At 44.8% G+C, this 17,277-nt stretch overlaps 2 protein-coding genes across 2 annotated transcripts; both read left to right on the top strand.

Moving 5' to 3' along the window:
• Positions 1-220: 220 nt before the first annotated feature.
• On the top strand, positions 221-9,036 carry zgc:64201 (prolyl-tRNA synthetase associated domain-containing protein 1). Its single transcript, XM_038809783.1, has 2 exons — positions 221-390; positions 8,224-9,036. Exons 1-2 carry the CDS (start codon positions 307-309, stop codon positions 8,650-8,652), a joined length of 513 nt encoding a protein of 170 aa, XP_038665711.1. The 5' UTR covers positions 221-306; the 3' UTR covers positions 8,653-9,036.
• Positions 9,037-13,201: 4,165 nt separating this feature from the next.
• LOC119972670 (quinone oxidoreductase-like protein 1) lies at positions 13,202-14,596 on the top strand. Its single transcript, XM_038809769.1, is given in 2 exon segments — positions 13,202-14,207; positions 14,210-14,596. Coding segments are annotated over 2 exon segments (1,053 nt in total). The 5' UTR covers positions 13,202-13,321; the 3' UTR covers positions 14,377-14,596.
• Positions 14,597-17,277: the final 2,681 nt, after the last annotated feature.

Here is a 17,277-nt window from a genome sequence, read left to right as displayed (position 1 = left end):
ACCCCAGCAGTTAGTCACTTGCACACAGATCCTTATTACACCATCAAGTTGAAGGATGAATCCACCTGCCCACACCTGGGTCCATGTCTGAAAAATTGACCATTTTTGTTCCTTCCATAGATGCCCAACTGTGTGTTTCCGGTGTGTTTCTGTTTTAAAAATACTATGCATTGCAATTCACAACACCAAAATGGCCTAAATGAAGGTTATGGGGAACAGAGAGGAGAGCAATGGGGCAGGAGGTGTCTGCGCATGCTCTGAGCAACTTGCGACGTGGTGTTCTGCCGGAGCAGAGAGGAGTAGGAAATGGCCTCGGCTGAGTGGCGTAAAGAGCTGGAAGATTATCTGAAAGGGCTGAATATCGAGACTGTGTGTGAGGAACACCCAGAGGTGAGCGACTGCCTCGAGAGAAGCAGGAGAGCTGCTCGGCCCCGGGGACGCAAGCGCCGGCAGAGTGAGCGCTGAAACCCTGAATGGTCAGGTCCACTGGCTGGGTCAGAGTCCTGGGTCAGAGTCCCAGCCCAGTGTCAACACCACAAACAGCTGAACCCAGGCAACAGCTCAACCGGGGTGCATTCAAAACCCTTTTCGTGGGCACCCTGCTCTTCAAAAAAATATGCAGCTGTTCTTGTTAACGCAGTAAATTCAGGATAAACTATTTTGCGGAGTGAGAGATTGAATGGTTGAGGTGAATAGCGTAGATACACTTTAAGGAGAAGCTAGATGAGAGAGAAAGGATGAGATAAAGGAGGATGGCTGGGAGAAGGCTAGTGTGGAGAATAAATACCGATATGGACATGTTGGACTGTTTCTATTAATATCTTTTGATAAATTGAAGTAAGTTATGTTATCAACTGGCATTAGCTTGATTGGGCTTAAGATACATGCTGTAATATACTTGTATCAACTTGTTATGCATTCGTTGCACAAGTTTTTTTTAGCAGCTGCTGAATGCCAGCAGCCAAATAATGCAGGAAGGTATGTAGTATTCGCAGATAACCAATCACTCGAGCAAAATTCCCAAATGTGCCATGGTTGTGTTTATTTCTTGTTGTCTGTTGCTTTAAAGTGACACTTGAGCAGTGAAAAATCAACTTCCATAAGTGGGAACAAGTTACCCAAGTTAAAGCATGGTGTAAAACCATCCATTAAGGCACCAAGGCTAACCTTATTGCTGATGCTCAACCACAGAATCACACAAAATACAGTGTAAAAGAGGCCCTTTCACCCATTGATCTGCACTGACACATGAAAATTTCCTGACCTACCTGCCTAATCCCATAGCTTTGTATGTTATGACGTTCCAGGTACTTTTAAATGATGTGAGGAAATATAGACATTAGTTGAGGAAGTCTCACTTGAAAAATCAAAATTTACAACCTGGTGTATCTGCAATCCACTGACCTCCAGATATTCTGAGCAAAAAAAAAAAAATCCTCAAAGAACTCGCTGCAAAATGTGAGATGATATACTGGCTGTCTTTGGTATTGAAGAAGTGTCTGAGATTAACAGCTTAATAAATGTAATAATGAGCCTGACATGCTTTTTGCTGTATTTGGGAAATGTAGATGCCACTTCTGATTGAACCACTTTCTTTTTTTTAATTTGGAGTACCCATTTTTTTCCAATTAATGGGCAATTTATCCTGGCCAATCCATCTAACCTGCACATCTTTGGGTTGTGGGGGTGAAACCGACGCAGACATGGGGAGAATGTGCAAACTCCACACGGACAGTGACCCAGGGCTGGGATTTGAACCCTGGTCCTCAGTGCTGTAGTCTCAGTGCTAACCACTGCACCACATGCCGCCCCGTTTGAACCACTTTCTAAGTGAGATGTCATGCCCGTTCCTTTTTTTTTTTACAAACATTTTATTGAGGCATTTATGGTTTTTAAATTTTTTAAATTTAAATTTTTTTTTTAAGAGTACCCAATTCAAACCCGGGACCTCGACGCTGTGAGGCCGCAGTGCTAACCCACTGCGCCACCGTGCTGCCCTTATTTATGGTTTTATAACAATAAAAGATACCAATACAAATGTAAACATAATTCAGGAGCGTAACACACCCCTCTATCTCCCACTGTTCCTGCCTAATCTAGACTAAAAATAACCTACACCCCCCTACTCCCCCCTTATTGAATCTGCTGATGTTTAGCTTTCTCCGAAGAAGTCGATAAACTGCTGCCACCTCCGAACGAACCCTAACGTTGATCCTCTCTGGGTGAACCTAATTTTCTCAAGTCTGAGAAACCCGGCCATGTCGCTAATCCATACCCCCAATTTTGGGGGCTACGAGTCCCTCCACGCTAGTAATATCAGTCTCCCGGCTACCAAGGAGGCAAAGGTCAAAACGTCAGCCTCTCTCGCCCCCTGGATTCCCGGGTCTTCTGATACTTCGAAAATCGCCTCCTCTGGACTCTGCCCCACCCTTGTTTTTAGTACTGTGGAAATGACACCCGCACATTCCTGCCAGAATCCCCTAAATGTCCAAAATATGCCCAAAATATGTAGACACGATTTGCAGGCACTCCTGCACACTTCACACACCTGTCCTCTACCCCAAAAAACCTGCTAATCCGGGCCACCGTCATGTGTGCCCGGTGAACCACCTTGAATTGTGAACCACCTTGAATTGTATCTGGCTGAGCCTGGCACATGATGAGGACTCTGCTCATAGCATCCTCCCACAGGGCTGCCTCTAACTCCTTTCCCAACTCATCTTCCCATTTACGTTTTATCTCACCTATCTGTGTTTCCTCCCACTTCATAAGTTCTTTATTGATTTCTGATATCTTCCCCTCCCCCACTCCTGTTCTAGAAACGACCTTGTCCTGTATCCCCTGCGGTGGTGGAAGCGGAAAGGTCAAAACCTGCACAAAGTCCCTTATCTGCAGATATCGACCCCCCCCCCCCCCCCCCAACAATTCCTCTTCCAGAACCTCCAAACAGGGAAAGATCCCTATCAATAAACACATCTCCCAGCCTCTCAATCCCTACTGTCAAGTCCTTTCTTGAGAATTAATTTAAACTGTCATGGGTTTATATAGTTTCCAGTGTAACTCAAGTTATTTGGCATATGCCAGAACACTATACAGCTAAAGATAAAAGTGCAGAAGTTTTTACTATTAATGGAATCTCAGATTGTGCATTGTACAGTGAAACCAGCCATCATTTTTATCCACGTCTACGGTCTGGGAGCACACTCATTTCTATCAAAATGGTCATCTACTGAAGAGCTATTTGAAAGCCAGCTATTCATAAAAAGTAAAACTAGGAGGACTTTCAAAGGTGGGACATGCTCCCGCTGTCACTGGCAGGGAGAGTACAGAACGTGAAAATGACGGTCCTCCCGAGGTTTCTGTTCGTTTTTCAGTGCCTCCCCATCTTTATCCCAAGGGCCTTTTTTAAACGAGTAAACAAGATGATTTCGGGTTTTGTGTGGGCAGGTAAAACCCTGAAGAAAGTGTTGCTGGAGCGTGGCTGAGGGGAGGGTGGGTTGGCGCTGCCAAACTTTGGCAACCATTAGTGGGTGGCAAAAACAGCCATGATTAGGAAGTGGGTAAGGGGGGGGGGGGGGGGGGGGGGGGGGTCGGGTCGGTATGGGAGCGGTTAGAGGCGGCATCATGCAACGACACCAGTTTGGGGGTATTGGCGATGGCATCGCTGCTGTTCTCGCTGGCCCGTTACTCCACAAGCCCGTTGGTAGTGACGATGCTGAGAGTCTGGGGTCAGTGGAGGAAGCATATGAGAGTGGAGGAAGCATTGGTCTGGGCTCCAATCGGCAATAACCATCGGTTTGTACCGGAAAGCTGAATGGGGGATCTCGGACATGCAGAGAGCACGGATTGAGAGGGTGGGATATCTATTTATAGATGGGAGCTTCCCCTGTTTTAAGGATTTAGAGGAGAAATTTTAACTGCCAGCAGGAAATGGATTCAGATATCTGCAGGTACGGGATTTTCTGCGAAGGCAGTTTTCAACTTTTCCACTCCTACCGCCACGGGGGATACAGGACAGGGTAGTTTCCAGAATGGGGGTGGGAGAGGGGAAGGTTTTGGATATTTGTAAATAACTCATGGAGTCGGAGGAAATGCAGACAGAGGAGCTAAAGCGCAAATGAGTAGATGAGCTAGGCGACTGCGTTAAGCAGAGTCAACATGTCCTCATCATGTGCCAGGCTCAGCCTGATTCAGTTTAAGGTTGTTCACCGGACACAGATTACGGTGGCCTGGATGAGCAAGTTTTTTGGGATGGAGGACAGGTGTGGAGATGTGTATATGTTTTGGGCATGTCCGAAGCTTTATGGAATTTTGGCAGGGTTTTACAGAAGTCATGTCCATGGTGTTAAAAACAAGGGTGGTGCTGAGTCCAGAGGTGGCGATTTTCAGAGTGCCAGAAGATCCGAGAGTCCAGGGAGTGAGAGAGGTATCATCTTTGCCTTTGCCTTCTTGGTCGCCCGGAGACGGATATTGGTAGCGTGGAGGGACTCGGAAGCCCCCGAATTCAGAGATCTGGCTTCGTGACATGGCTTGGTTTCTTAGACTTGAGAAAATAGAAGTTTGCCCTAAGAGGGTCAATACTGGGTTCATCCGGAGGTGGCAGCCATTTGTCGACTTCTTTGGATAAAACTGTCAGCAGAGGTGGGGGGGGGGGGGGGGGGGGGGGAGTTAGATTACTATTTAGAGGAGGTGGAACTTGTGAGGGAGGGAGGCGGTGTTTGTACTATGTTTATATTAGTATTTGTACTGCTTGCTGTTATTATTATAAATGCCTTCATAAAATGCTTTCCAAAAAAAAAAGTAAAACTATGTTTAAAACAAATCGCTATGTTAACTTACTTATAAAGTGCCCTTAAAGTAATATCCCAAGGAACTTCACAGGAGGCTTTACTAAATAAAGTATGATAAGGAGACATTAGATTAGGTTACTAAAAGCTTGGTCAAAGAGGAAGGTTTGAAGTGTCTTAAAAGAAGCAAGGTGGAGAGATAGTGAGGGAATTCCAGAGCTTAGGATCGAGGGGACAGAAGACATAGCCACCAAGAGTTGATTACTTTGATTGATATTGATTTGATTTGATTTATTGTCACGTACCGAAGTACAGTCAAAAGTATCTTTCCGCGGCCACGGGAACGTACACAGTAGACAAAAAAGAATAATCGACAGAGTACATTGACAAATGGTACATCAACAAACAGTGATTGGTTACAGTGTGGAACAAGGGGCCAAACAAATTAAACAAAGCAAATACATGAGCAAGAGCAGCATAGGACATCGTGACTAGTGTTCTTACAGGGAACACATCAGTCCGAGGGAGAGTCGTTGAGGAGTCGAGTAGCTGTGGGAAAGACACTTCCTATGTCTCGATGTGCGGGTCTTCAGATGCTCACATCCTTCTGAGTGAAGCAATTATGATTTGGAAATGCACAAGAGGCCAGAATTAAAGGAATGCAGTGCAGATATCTTGGAGGGTTGTGAGGCTGAAGATGGGGAAGGGCAAGGCCATGATGGGATTTGAAAACAAGGATGGAAATTTTAATGTGAAGACATTGTTTCTCTGGGAGCCAATGAAGGTCAGTGAGCACAGAGATGGTAAAGGAACTGGACTTGCTGCTAATTGAGACATGCACAGCAGAGATTGGAAGATGTAAAGTTGATGGAGGGTGGAATATTGGAGACCAGCCAGCTGTGCGTTGGAAGAGAGGTAATGAAGTCATTGGATGAGTTTCAGCAGCAGATGAGCTGAGATGGGGACAAATTTCAGCGATGTTGCAGAGGTGGAAAAAGTGGTCTCAGAGATGGTATGAATATGCGGTCAGAAGCTCATTTCAGGATCAAATGTAACGGTTGCAAACAGACTGAATTAATCTCATCTTGTTGCCAGGAGGGGTTGCCGGGAGGGAGTTGGTAGTTAGAAAATGAAGTTTGGAGCAATATAGTTTTTGATTAAAATGCGGGACAGAAAGATTAACTTAAACTAGCTCATTTCCTGTGGCATTTCTAGTAGGAGAGCACAGTCTCTTACTGTTTCTGTTGCTTTTATGTGCTGGATCTCTTTCTGTCAACTTTTCTTCTTGCCTCTTTTGCACTTCCTGCTTCTTGCTATTGCTTCTTGACTCATGCTACCTCACTTCCAACCTACCTTGTTTGAAGCTCTTAATGTGAGCGAAAGAATGGGTTTTACATGAACTTCTCATTCTCATGAACTCTTATCTGTTGTACCTCCCATTGACCCCATCGGTTTCAGTCAGCTGATTGGAATGAGGCACCTTGATGAGGCGGAAAGGGTGTGACTGTGAAGAATGGTTGGGTGATTGTAGAGAGGAAGTTTGGAAGTGATAATGATAGGGGGATTGCACAGTGGATTTGATGGAAAGTTTGTAATGCTGGAAGCACACCTCAACTAAAATGGCCAGGATGTACAAACGGCACATCTGGCCCCTCCACATCTACCTCCAAGGATGCTAGGAACTCTCCATTTTCCCCTGCTGCCATCTCCAATTCTCTCTGTGGCACCATGTTATGAAGTGCAAAGCAGACCACAACAATCCTGGAGACCCTTGCTGGGGCACATTGAAGGGCACCCCCAGATCTGTCAAGGCAACAGAATCACGTATTCAGAAAACCAATCTCTTTCTCTATCCCAGGGATCTGCTGGTGACTTTAATTTTGAAAAAAAATCTGATAAACTGCCATATCATTGTAGCAGTTCAACTATTTAAATGACACTGAAGTATCTTTAGAAATTGAGCAAACAGCAGGTACACGGAAGAACCTGAGGCCCTCGTATAAGCATGAATGAAGGCATTAAAAGTAAAAAATCATAATACTTTTAAAATTCACACAGAAGTACTAAAGAAATAGGAGCAGGAGTAGACCATTCGCCCCTCAAGTCTACTGCACCCTCTGATAATGGGCGGCATGGTAGCACAGTGGTTAGCACTGTTGCTTCACAGCGCCAGGGTCCCAGGTTCGATTCCCGGCTTGGGTCACTGTGGGGAGTCTGCATGTTCTCCCTGTGTCTGCGTGGGTTTTCTCCGGGTGCTGCAGTTTCCTCTCTCAAGTCCCGAAAGACGTGCTTGTTAGATAATTTGGACATTCTGAATTCTCCCTTTGTGTACCCGAACAGGCGCCGGAGTGTGGCGACTAGGGCTTTTCACAGTAACTTCATTGCAGTGTTACTGTCAGCCTACTTGTGAGAATAAAGATTATTATTATTATAAGATCATGGCTTGCCTCCCTGTCAAGCAACAAATCTATTTAACTCAGCCTTGATAAATGACCCATCATCCACTGCTCTCTGAGGAAGAGATTCCCTCATACTAATGGTCTATTGAGAGAAAAAAATATCTGCTCATCTCAGTCTTAAATGGGAGATTTCTAATTTTCCAATTATGTCCCCTAATTCCAAATCCCCGCTCCCCACCATCCACACACAGAGGAAACATCATTTCAGCATCTACCCTGTCAAATCCTTTCAGGATCTTGTATGCCTCAATAAGATCACCTCTCATTCTTCTAAACTCTAATGGGCCCAACCCTTTCCTCATAAGCTAATCCCTTCAACCCAGGAATCAGTCAAGTGAAAATATTCTTGGGATGTAGATGCAATTGGTAAGGCTGCCTAAGAAACTGATGATGGACCACTTTCTTGAGCCACAACTGCATAAAAGTTTTATAGCCCAGAAACGGGCCACTTGACCCAACTGATCCATGCCAGTGATTATGCACATCCATGATTTAATACAACTGATGGCTTGCAAGGCCAGTTCAGAGGGTAGTTAAGAATCAATCACATTGGTGCATGGGATTGGAGCCAGATGCAGACCAATCTGGGTAAGGATGACAAATTATCTGTGTGGAGACTGCAATTTCTCCCTGTGTCTGCGTGGGTTTCCTCTGGGTGCTCCAGTTTCCTCCCACAGTCCAAGGATGTGCAGGTTAGGTGGACTGGCCACACAAAATTGCCCTTAGTGCCCAAAAGGGTTAGATGGGGTTACGGGGTTAAGGTGGAGGTGTGGGGTTAGGTAGGGTGCTCTTTCCAAGGGCCGGTGGTGATTAGATGGGCCGAGTGGCCTCTTTCTGCACTGTAAATTCTATGATCTATGAGACATTTGTATAATTCATTCAGCTTGCTTGTAGAACTATTTGGTTTCTAAATTTGAATATTGTATCCTGCAAAACATAGATTATTTTTAATTTCAGATTTGTAACTTTTTTTTTAGGTGTTCACAGTTGAAGCTATGATGCCTTATGTACAACACCTTAAAGGGGCACACAGTAAGAATTTGTTTCTTAAAGACAAGAAGAAAAAAAGCTTATGGTTGGTGACAGTTTTATACGACAGACAAATCAACTTGAATGACCTAGCAAAGAAGCTGGGTTGTGGAAGTGGAAATCTGCGCTTTGCAGATGAAGGGACAATGTTGGAAAAATTAAAAGTTGGTCAAGGTTGTGCAACACCACTTTCTTTGTTTTGTGATAAACAAGGGGATGTAAAATTTGTGTTAGATTCAAACTTTGTGGATGGAGGACATGAAAGACTGTATTTTCATCCAATGATTAATTCAGCCACTATGGGTATTAAGCCTGTAGACTTCCTGAATTTTGTGAAGGAAACAGGACATGAGCCTACAATTCTAAATTTTGATTAAAAAAGCAACAAAGGTTTCAGCCAACAGACTTGCAGCTGGCTAGATGTGTCCAATTTTTACAGTAACATTTTTGAAATTGGCATTGCTTTCATTGTCGTAAATACTTCCTCTATTTTTAAAGTTTTAACATGGGTTCCATCATTGTAATGGAAGAGTGCCACAGTCTCAAACGTATTAATTACCTGCCATATCATGTCTTTTACCGCTAATTGAATAAATATATGGGATGGAGAGCATTGCTTACAATGTTATTTGTAAGATAATTTCCTTTTCCAAATGTTCACAGCACAAATTTATTTTGAAAGTTTTCCTTGCGATATGGTGATCTTAGTGCTGGAAAAATATATAAATTTCTGTTTTGAATATAAAGCCTTTGCATAAATAGATGCGGAATAAGTCTCTCTACTCTTTCCAAACATCTGCCTCTGCTCCAAAATTAGAAAAAGAACTCCCAGTGCTTCACTGACAGTTTTACATTTTCCACAATATTTAACCTGGAGCTTCCTGGGTGAGAACACCAGATTTGCATGGTACCATTTAGGATCAAATGGAGGTGGGAGTAAAGGAAAAAGACCATTACCAATGTATTTGCTATCCAAAAAAAAGAATTGGACAACTGAATTTTTCAAAATATTTGAAGTGCCCAATTTTGTTTCTTTAATAAAAGGGCAATTTTAGCGTGGCCAATCCACCTACCCTGAACATTTTTGGATTGTGGGGGTGAGACCCATGCAGGAACCGGGAGAATGTGCAAACTCCACATGGACATTGACCCGGGGCTGGGATGGAACTTGGTTCCTCGGCACCTGAGGTAGCAGTGCTAACCACTGTACCACCTTGCCGCCCTGGACAACTGAACTTCGATTACGACTACTGAATTCCTGTTCCTTAACTCAGATTGACGAATTGAGTTGAATGATTACACTTGTGCCAGCTTTGAAAAAGCTTGACCATTCTAGTTTGTTCATCCACACATCATTCTTGACATTGCCTATATAGTGTTTACTTGATCATCTTTCACTTCTCATTCCATGTACCTTGGCATACAGGGTCAAAGTGTGTATTCTAGCTATTTGCAATCTTAAAACATTTTATAGGTGAATTATTCTACCAATTATCCATTTACGATCAGAGTATATTTCATGTTAATGCAGTTTTTAAATATTTCACTATGTAATCTAATGGCATCAGTTCAATCATAGACAAAAACATCTGCTGACTACCACCTAACAACCTCCATCAACTGATGAATCAGTATGTTTCCATGTTGAACATTGCTTGGAAGAGCGCAGAATGTACTCTGAGTGGTTCTTCACAGTTCAATTTCAAGAGTGGCTTTGTAGCATCACTTCTGAGTAAGCGGGCAGAGTCCTGAGGGAAAACAAAATCAGAATAAACTGGACAATCTCAGCAGGTCTGACAACATCTGTGGAGAGAAAAGTGAGCTAATGTTTTGAGTCTGGATGACACTTTGTCAAAGCTAAGGGCTGGGATTCTCCTGCAATCGGCAGGCAGGCTGTACCGCCACCAAAGAGAGGTGCGAACCACTCTGGCGTCGGGCACTTTGCACTTCTGGGAGCTCGGCTGGTGCTGGAGTGGTTGGCGCCGTGCCAACCGGCGCCGTAGGGCCTTCGCCGGCTGGCGCGAGTTGGCGCATGCGCAGGAGTGCCAGAATGTTCTGGCGCATGCGCAGAACCGCTGCCGTGTTTCCTGCGCATGCGCAGGGGGTTTCCCGAATCCCGACCAAGATGTCCTGAGGGACAACATTGACAGACTGGGTTTGCGGCAGATGGTGGTAGAACAAAAACGAGGGAAAAAAACAATTGATCTCATCCTCTCCAATTACCTGTTGCAAGTTCATGAGTCCGTGTCCATTGTATAGTCCTTGTGCAGACAAAATCCTTTCATGCTGGATGTCCTACCCTCCATTGTGATGTGTGTCTCTACCACTGTGCTAAATGGGCTAGATTCGGAAAGGACAAACAGCTCAAACTTGCGTATCTGTAAGGCGGTGTGAACTATTAGCAATAACAAAATTGTAGTCCACAGTCTGTAAACTCATGGCCCAGCATATCCATTACCCTACCATGACCATCAAGCCAAGGGATCAACTGTCATTCATTGAGGAGTAAGGAGAGCATATCAGGAGCAGCATCAGGTATACCTAAAAATGAGGCTACAATCTAGTGACATTTTAACGCAGGACAAATGTGCTTAACAACAGAAGCAGCATGTGATATAAAGAACTAAGTGATTGTGTGAACAACTCTGCAGTCCTATCACAAACTGTTGGAATGGTGGTGGACAATTAAACAATCCCCATCTTGAATGCAGCTCCATGCACCAGTGCAAAAGACCAGGGTAAAGTGTTTACAACCATCCTGGCCAGAAGTGCCATGTGGATGATCCATGATCCACCAGTGTTGCCTCTTGAGATCCTCAGCCATACAGGTGCTAGTCTTATTGAGAAATGGCTGAGTGCCTGGATACAGCTAAGACTGTGGGGTCTTGATAACATCATGAGCGCAATTTAACAAAATATGAACAAAGTCCCATAGTGAGCATGTTTAGCCACCTGTTCCCGGTGCTTGTAGTGCCTAGAAACACCCCGCTATTTAACGCAGCCCAGTTAGATGGGGCCTCAGCAAGGAACGCGTGGCCAAGGCCGCACAGAGCCTGTTTTCTGCACTTTAAATGGCGTCCCAGAGGCAACCCAAGTGAGACGCGCTGTCACGCTTTAATATGCAGATTTGCCAAAAAGGTGGTCCCACCCATAATGGGCAGGATTCACATTGCAACGTCTCTTGAGATTAAGTTAGATCTCGCAAGGCGTTGCAAGCCGGGTGCATCCCAGGAGCAGGATAATGCAGCCATTCGATCATGCCCCCCAGTGTTGAAGATTTCTACTCCAAAAGTAGCCATTCTTCTGGCCAAGCCGATCAATACAACTACAACACTGACATCTACTGACAATGTGGAAAATTGCCCAACCACCCTATCCACAAAAAAGAACTAACCCAGTCCAACCATTTACTGCTAAAATACTGAAAATTCTGGCGTTCTGAAATAAAAACAAGTGCTGGAAAAACTTAGCCGATCTATCAGCAGCTGTTGAGAGAGAAACAGTTAATGTTTCAAGTCCAATGTCATTGGGCTCAATGTTAACTGTGTTGCTCTCTCCACAGTTGTTATCAGACCAGCTGAGTTATTCCAACACTTTGTTTTGATTTCAGCCATTTACTGCTCCTTCAGATAACTTCCAATCGTAGCATAGTTATGGAAGGTATCATTGATATTGCTTTTAAGCAGTACCTACTCAGCAATAACACACTCACAAGTGCTGAGTTAACATTCACACGACCACTTGGCTCCTTACCTCATTACAACCTTGGTCCAAATATTGACAAAAAAGTTCAATTCCATAGGTAAAGTGCGAGTAACAGTCCTTGACATCAAGGCAGTATTTCAATGGATGTGACATCAAAGAGCCCTAGTAAAATTGAAGTAAATTGGAATTGGGGGAAATCTCCACTGGAGGCATACTTATTATAAAGCAGTGTTTTTCAAACTTTTTTGCCCAGGACCTATTTTTAGCCAACCGACTGTCCTTCGGGACCCACACCGCCCGATCTTTGCGACTCATACTGGCCGACCTTTTCGACCCACACTGGCTGACCTTCGCGACCCACACTGGCTGACCTTCGCGACCCACACTGGCCGACCTTCGCGACCCATGCTGCTCGAACGTCACGACCCACCATTTTCACTTACAATCTCACTTGCTTTGTTATTCAATGTTACAATTCTGGTAATGACTTATGTTGATTTAAGATCTCACTGCATCCGTTGCAAAATATCAAGAGGTTTGTCCATGAACTCACCACACTTAGTCTTCAAAATGTCTTTGAAGTTTTGAGGGTTTTAAGCTTTCATTTGCCAATTCTTTCCTGCATATAACACATGAACTTTGAATCCTGATTTGCAGTAGCACAATTAATAAACCCAAACCTCAAGTAATCATCTTTATGCTGCTTTGTTCCTGTTTTCAGCTTTTTTTTAGAAAATATTTTATTGAAGCATTTGTAATTTTCACAATTTAACACATTCACATCTCTTAAACAACTGCGTGGGCCGACACACATTAAAAAAAGAATAAAAAAACAACCTGCAGAACAACACCCCCTAATCCCCACCCCCTCCTCCCCCCCCCCCCCCCCCCCCCCGTTTTCAGCTTCTTCATAGGTTGTTCACCAGAGGCCGTGGAGTTCACACCGACACTGCTGGCAGCTGCAAAATGGATGAATCTCTCTCGTGCCGCGAACACATGACATCAGTGTAAGGGGTGTGTGATCTGCTCTTTGCTGTCACTCCATGCAGGTAGACTCCAGCGAATTAAAAATAATATGCTCCTGGAGGTTGCTGTCAGGTTAGGTTGATTCAGTGACCATGGCGACGCTCAGGCTGCACCCGGTGTTTCGGTTATAAATGAAGGGAGGCATTTAACGTCACCTCGTCCAACCCCCCCCCCCCCCCCCCCCCCACACAACTCCTCTGCATTATAAATATGCATCATTCCTGTCACATTGAGCATATGACGTTAGATTTAGAGCATTTAATTTAGAGAATAAAGAAAGTGGATGAAGTAGGCGAGTTAACCACGGTATTCAAGATGAAAGGACTATATTGCCAGTTGGCTGAAGCTAATGAAGACATAAAGTTTGTGTTCCAAGACAAGGTATCTGCCCCTAGTGTAAGTGATCATTATGTCAAAATACAGGTTAAAGTTTGTGCTTTCAGTCCTGTGAATACAAAGTTGCTGATGGAGCGAAAATTGCAGGAAGATTTTTTGCCAATTGGAATAGAAGTAGCTGGAGTGGTTCTTGAGGTTGGACCAAAAGAGAGCTTCTTTAAGCCGAATGATGGTATTCTGCCTTTGGATTGTAAAGAATCTGGGCTCTGCAGTACTCTGCTGGTTCATGAGCACAATCTTGTAGCTAAACCCGAAAATGGGAGCTGGATGGATGCTGCAGGAACTATTCGTGACGGATTGCGTGCATACATGGCCTTGCACACACATTCTCATGTTAGCGCTGGGACAACTGTGCTAGTGATGGAAGGAGCAAGTCCTTTTGGTACCATTCTTGTTCAGTTGGCTCATTATCGAGGAGCAAAAGTAATTCCTACTGCAGACAACCTTCAAGACAAAATGTATTTGGAAGGATTAAGACCAACAGTTGGCATCAGACAACCTTTGGTCACCAGGGTGATCAACTTGTCTGATGGGAAGGTTGACCTTGTGGACAGTTGTTTAGAAGAAACTGGTGGGCTAGGTGTGAACATTGTGGTGGACTGTGGAGTGCAGCTCTACAGCAAGGAAGATGAACCAGCTGTCAAACGGCATCTCCCACATAAACATGACATTCTCAGTCTTCTGGCTGTTGCAGGTCACTGGGTAACAACAGAGGAGAATCTGCAGCTTGATCCACCAGATAGTCAATTTCTGTTTCACAAAGGAGCAACCATTTCATTCCTAAATGAGGAAGTGTGGCAACTATCAAGCAACAGGGGAAGTACCTGCATATTTTGAAGGATGTAATGGAGAAGCTGTCCAGTGGAACCTTTCGGCCTCAGTTGGATGAACCCATTCCTGTATATGAAGCCACAGTTGCCATGGAGATGGTTCAGAAGAAACAAGTCAAGAAAAAGCAAGTTGTTCGGATCTGAGACAGTGCTCTGATAACTAATTTTTGTGAACAACTAACGGAGTGATTCTGGCTCCACAAACATGTTGTTATTCTGGCCAAATCGACAGTTTCAATTCCACTTGAACAACTTAATATTCTAACCACCTATTTCCTTACAATGCTGTAGTACGTAGTAGCTTTCTGAAAAGCTTAATTTTTACATCCTCTGAAATCATATCATAGAATTTACAGTGCAGAAGGAGGCCATTCGGCCCATCGAGTCTGCACCGGTTCTTGGAAAGAGCACCCTACCTCCACCCTATCCCCATAACCCAGTAACCCCACCTAACACTAAGGGCAATTTGGACCCTAAGGGCAATTTATCATGGCCAATCCACCTAACCTGCACATATTTGCACTATCAAAAGGAATAACCTCTTAATTTTGCTTTTCTACTTTGATGGCTTAAACTGTTCCTTATCAGTTCGCTTCAACAGCAGACTAGTTGGTGGATGTGTAATCAGAGTTGCAATCTCTACTCCCACATCCCGACAAGCAAGTATCAGCATTTTGTTATGTATGAACCGTTAGAAAATATCCACTTTTTTATGGATATAAATGATTAAAACTACCTGATGAAGATAAGCACATGGGTAAATTATTAAATTTATTCAGTGAGTGTCGCTGGAGACAGATCTCGTAAGTGTTGGAAGAAATTAATTAGACGGGATTACTAGAACATAATATTGCAGTAGCACAGTCTGCTATCTACAAGGTCAGCTCGGTTAAGGTAAAAGTTGTGTGAGTGAGCTGTACTGCTTTTAATAATGAGCGTTGTGAAGTGATAATGCAACCTCTCCTAATTCACACACCCCTCACAAAAGTTACCCTGGAAACCGAAGACTAATTTCTTACCTTGGATAATTTAAAACTATTTCAAACCGCACTGTGCAGCATTTCTCTCTGCTTTCATGACCAAATGAAAAGAAGTTACTTTAGTTTGGCTCTGTACCAGTCAGTTTGTCTAAAATAAACTTTTTCTTTCAAGGCCAAATAAATAAATAAAAAAATAATATGCTCCTGGTCAGAGCGCTGATGTCAGAAGGAGGTGTTCTGCCCCGCTGGGCTCTAGGCCTCTGCACTGATGAGGGGGAACGCATGCGCAGAATGGCCGGCATTCTGAAAGCTGGTCACACTGTTGGGCACTATGTTCCGCGATCGGGTTCCCACGACGCATGATCTCGTTATCGGGAATGCCGGGACGCAAGGCTCCGCAGCCCTCCTGCCAGCCGCTCCCAACACCCGCCCCCAACCCACCCATGAGTCATGACCCTGGGTTTGAAAATGACTGGTATAAAGGAAGATGTTTGTGGATCTTGTAGACCAATTATCCCAGCCTCTGTGCGTGCTGCTTAAGTTCTTCAGGGCAGTTTCCTAGACACAGCCATCTTCAGCTGTGTCATCAATGACCTTGCCTGCATCCAAAGGTCAACAGTGGGGATGCTCGCTGATGATTGGTGCTCAGTCCCTCTTCAGATAATAAAACAGTCCGTGTCCAAATGCAGCAATACCTGGACAACATTTAGGCTGGAATGACGAATGACAAGAAACATATGCGCCATGCAAGTGCTAGTCAATAACCATCTCCAACAAGAGAAAGTCTAACCAGCTGCCTTGACATTTGATGGTATTACCTTATCTGAAGATCACACCATCAACATCCTAGGGTTACCAGTGACCAGAAATGTAACTGGAATAACCACATAAATACTGTGCTTACAAGCGTAGGCCAATCTGTAGTTCCAGTCTCTCCGTCAGCTCTCCTAGGGTCACCAGTCTGTCCCCTGTGTAAAGGTTCCCAACCGTCAGTGTCCCCGCCCCCCCCATCCCCCCCATCCTGTCTCCACCTCTTAAAGGTAGTGTCGAGCATGGCTGGTGGAAGCCTGTGGTTGCCACAGATGGAGGCCATGGTGGCACTTTGGTCAGACCAAAGTGCTGCCTCATCTGGTTCTAGGTTCTCAGTGTTGCTAATACACTGGGCTGGTTGAGTATTTTGCTGACAGGGATGGGAGTGCCGTCATGGCGAGGGCCCATGGAGTGTCATTCCTGTGCAGAGGGACTCCTCCATCCTCACCCCATTCCGTGTTTGGTTCCTTTACCCATCCCCTCACTCTCACGGCTGCGGCTGCTCAGTGGTAGTATTGCAAGTTCGGGAAGGCCACCTATGCTTCTTCTCCTTTGCGCTGTTATTTACAGGATTCTTGGATTCTTCTCCCCCCACCCCACACACACACACAAATGCCATAATTATTTTGTCTATTGTTTGGAAAAAGGCCTTGGGGATGAAGATTGGTATGGATCTGAACAGGAAGAGGAACCTGGGCAGCACATTCATCTTGATCGTCTGCACCATCCCCACCAGGGAAAGCGGAAGCGCATCCCATCTCTGTAGGCCCTTTTTAACTTCCTTAACCAGACTGATAAGATCCACTTGTGGATTTGTGTCTAGCCATGGGCTATCTGGATCCCCAGTTAGCGGAATTCGTTTTGGGCTATTTTAAATGGTAGACCCTCTGCTCCTCCCCCTCTCGGGTTCACTGGGACCCTCCAAAGTGGCCGCTAGTTGTGTGTACGCCATGTTGGTGAACCCCAGCATTCTGGGGTTTCCTTTTGTTTAGGGACCCTCCAAAATGGCTGCTTAAGGTGCCATCTTGTTTTATCATCCCGAACCTGACCTGCTGAAGTCAGTCTAGATCCCTTCCTTATCATTATATTCCCTCCGTGGTCCCGATTCCCTCCTCTATTTGCTCCCCTACTTTCTACCCCGCTTACCCCGTGTCCATCCCCCCCCCTTTCCTCCCCCCCCCCCCCCCCCCCCCTACTACGTATTCTCTCCCCTCTGGAAGAGGAGCCACAGCCCCCCTCCCCCATGCTTCCTCGT

The sequence above is a fragment of the Scyliorhinus canicula genome, chromosome 1, assembly GCF_902713615.1.
Source record: "Scyliorhinus canicula chromosome 1, sScyCan1.1, whole genome shotgun sequence".
In the NCBI taxonomy this organism is placed as follows: Eukaryota; Metazoa; Chordata; class Chondrichthyes; order Carcharhiniformes; family Scyliorhinidae; genus Scyliorhinus; species Scyliorhinus canicula.
The sequence above is the reverse complement of the archived record's forward strand: the minus strand, read 5'-3'. Positions and strand labels throughout refer to the sequence as shown.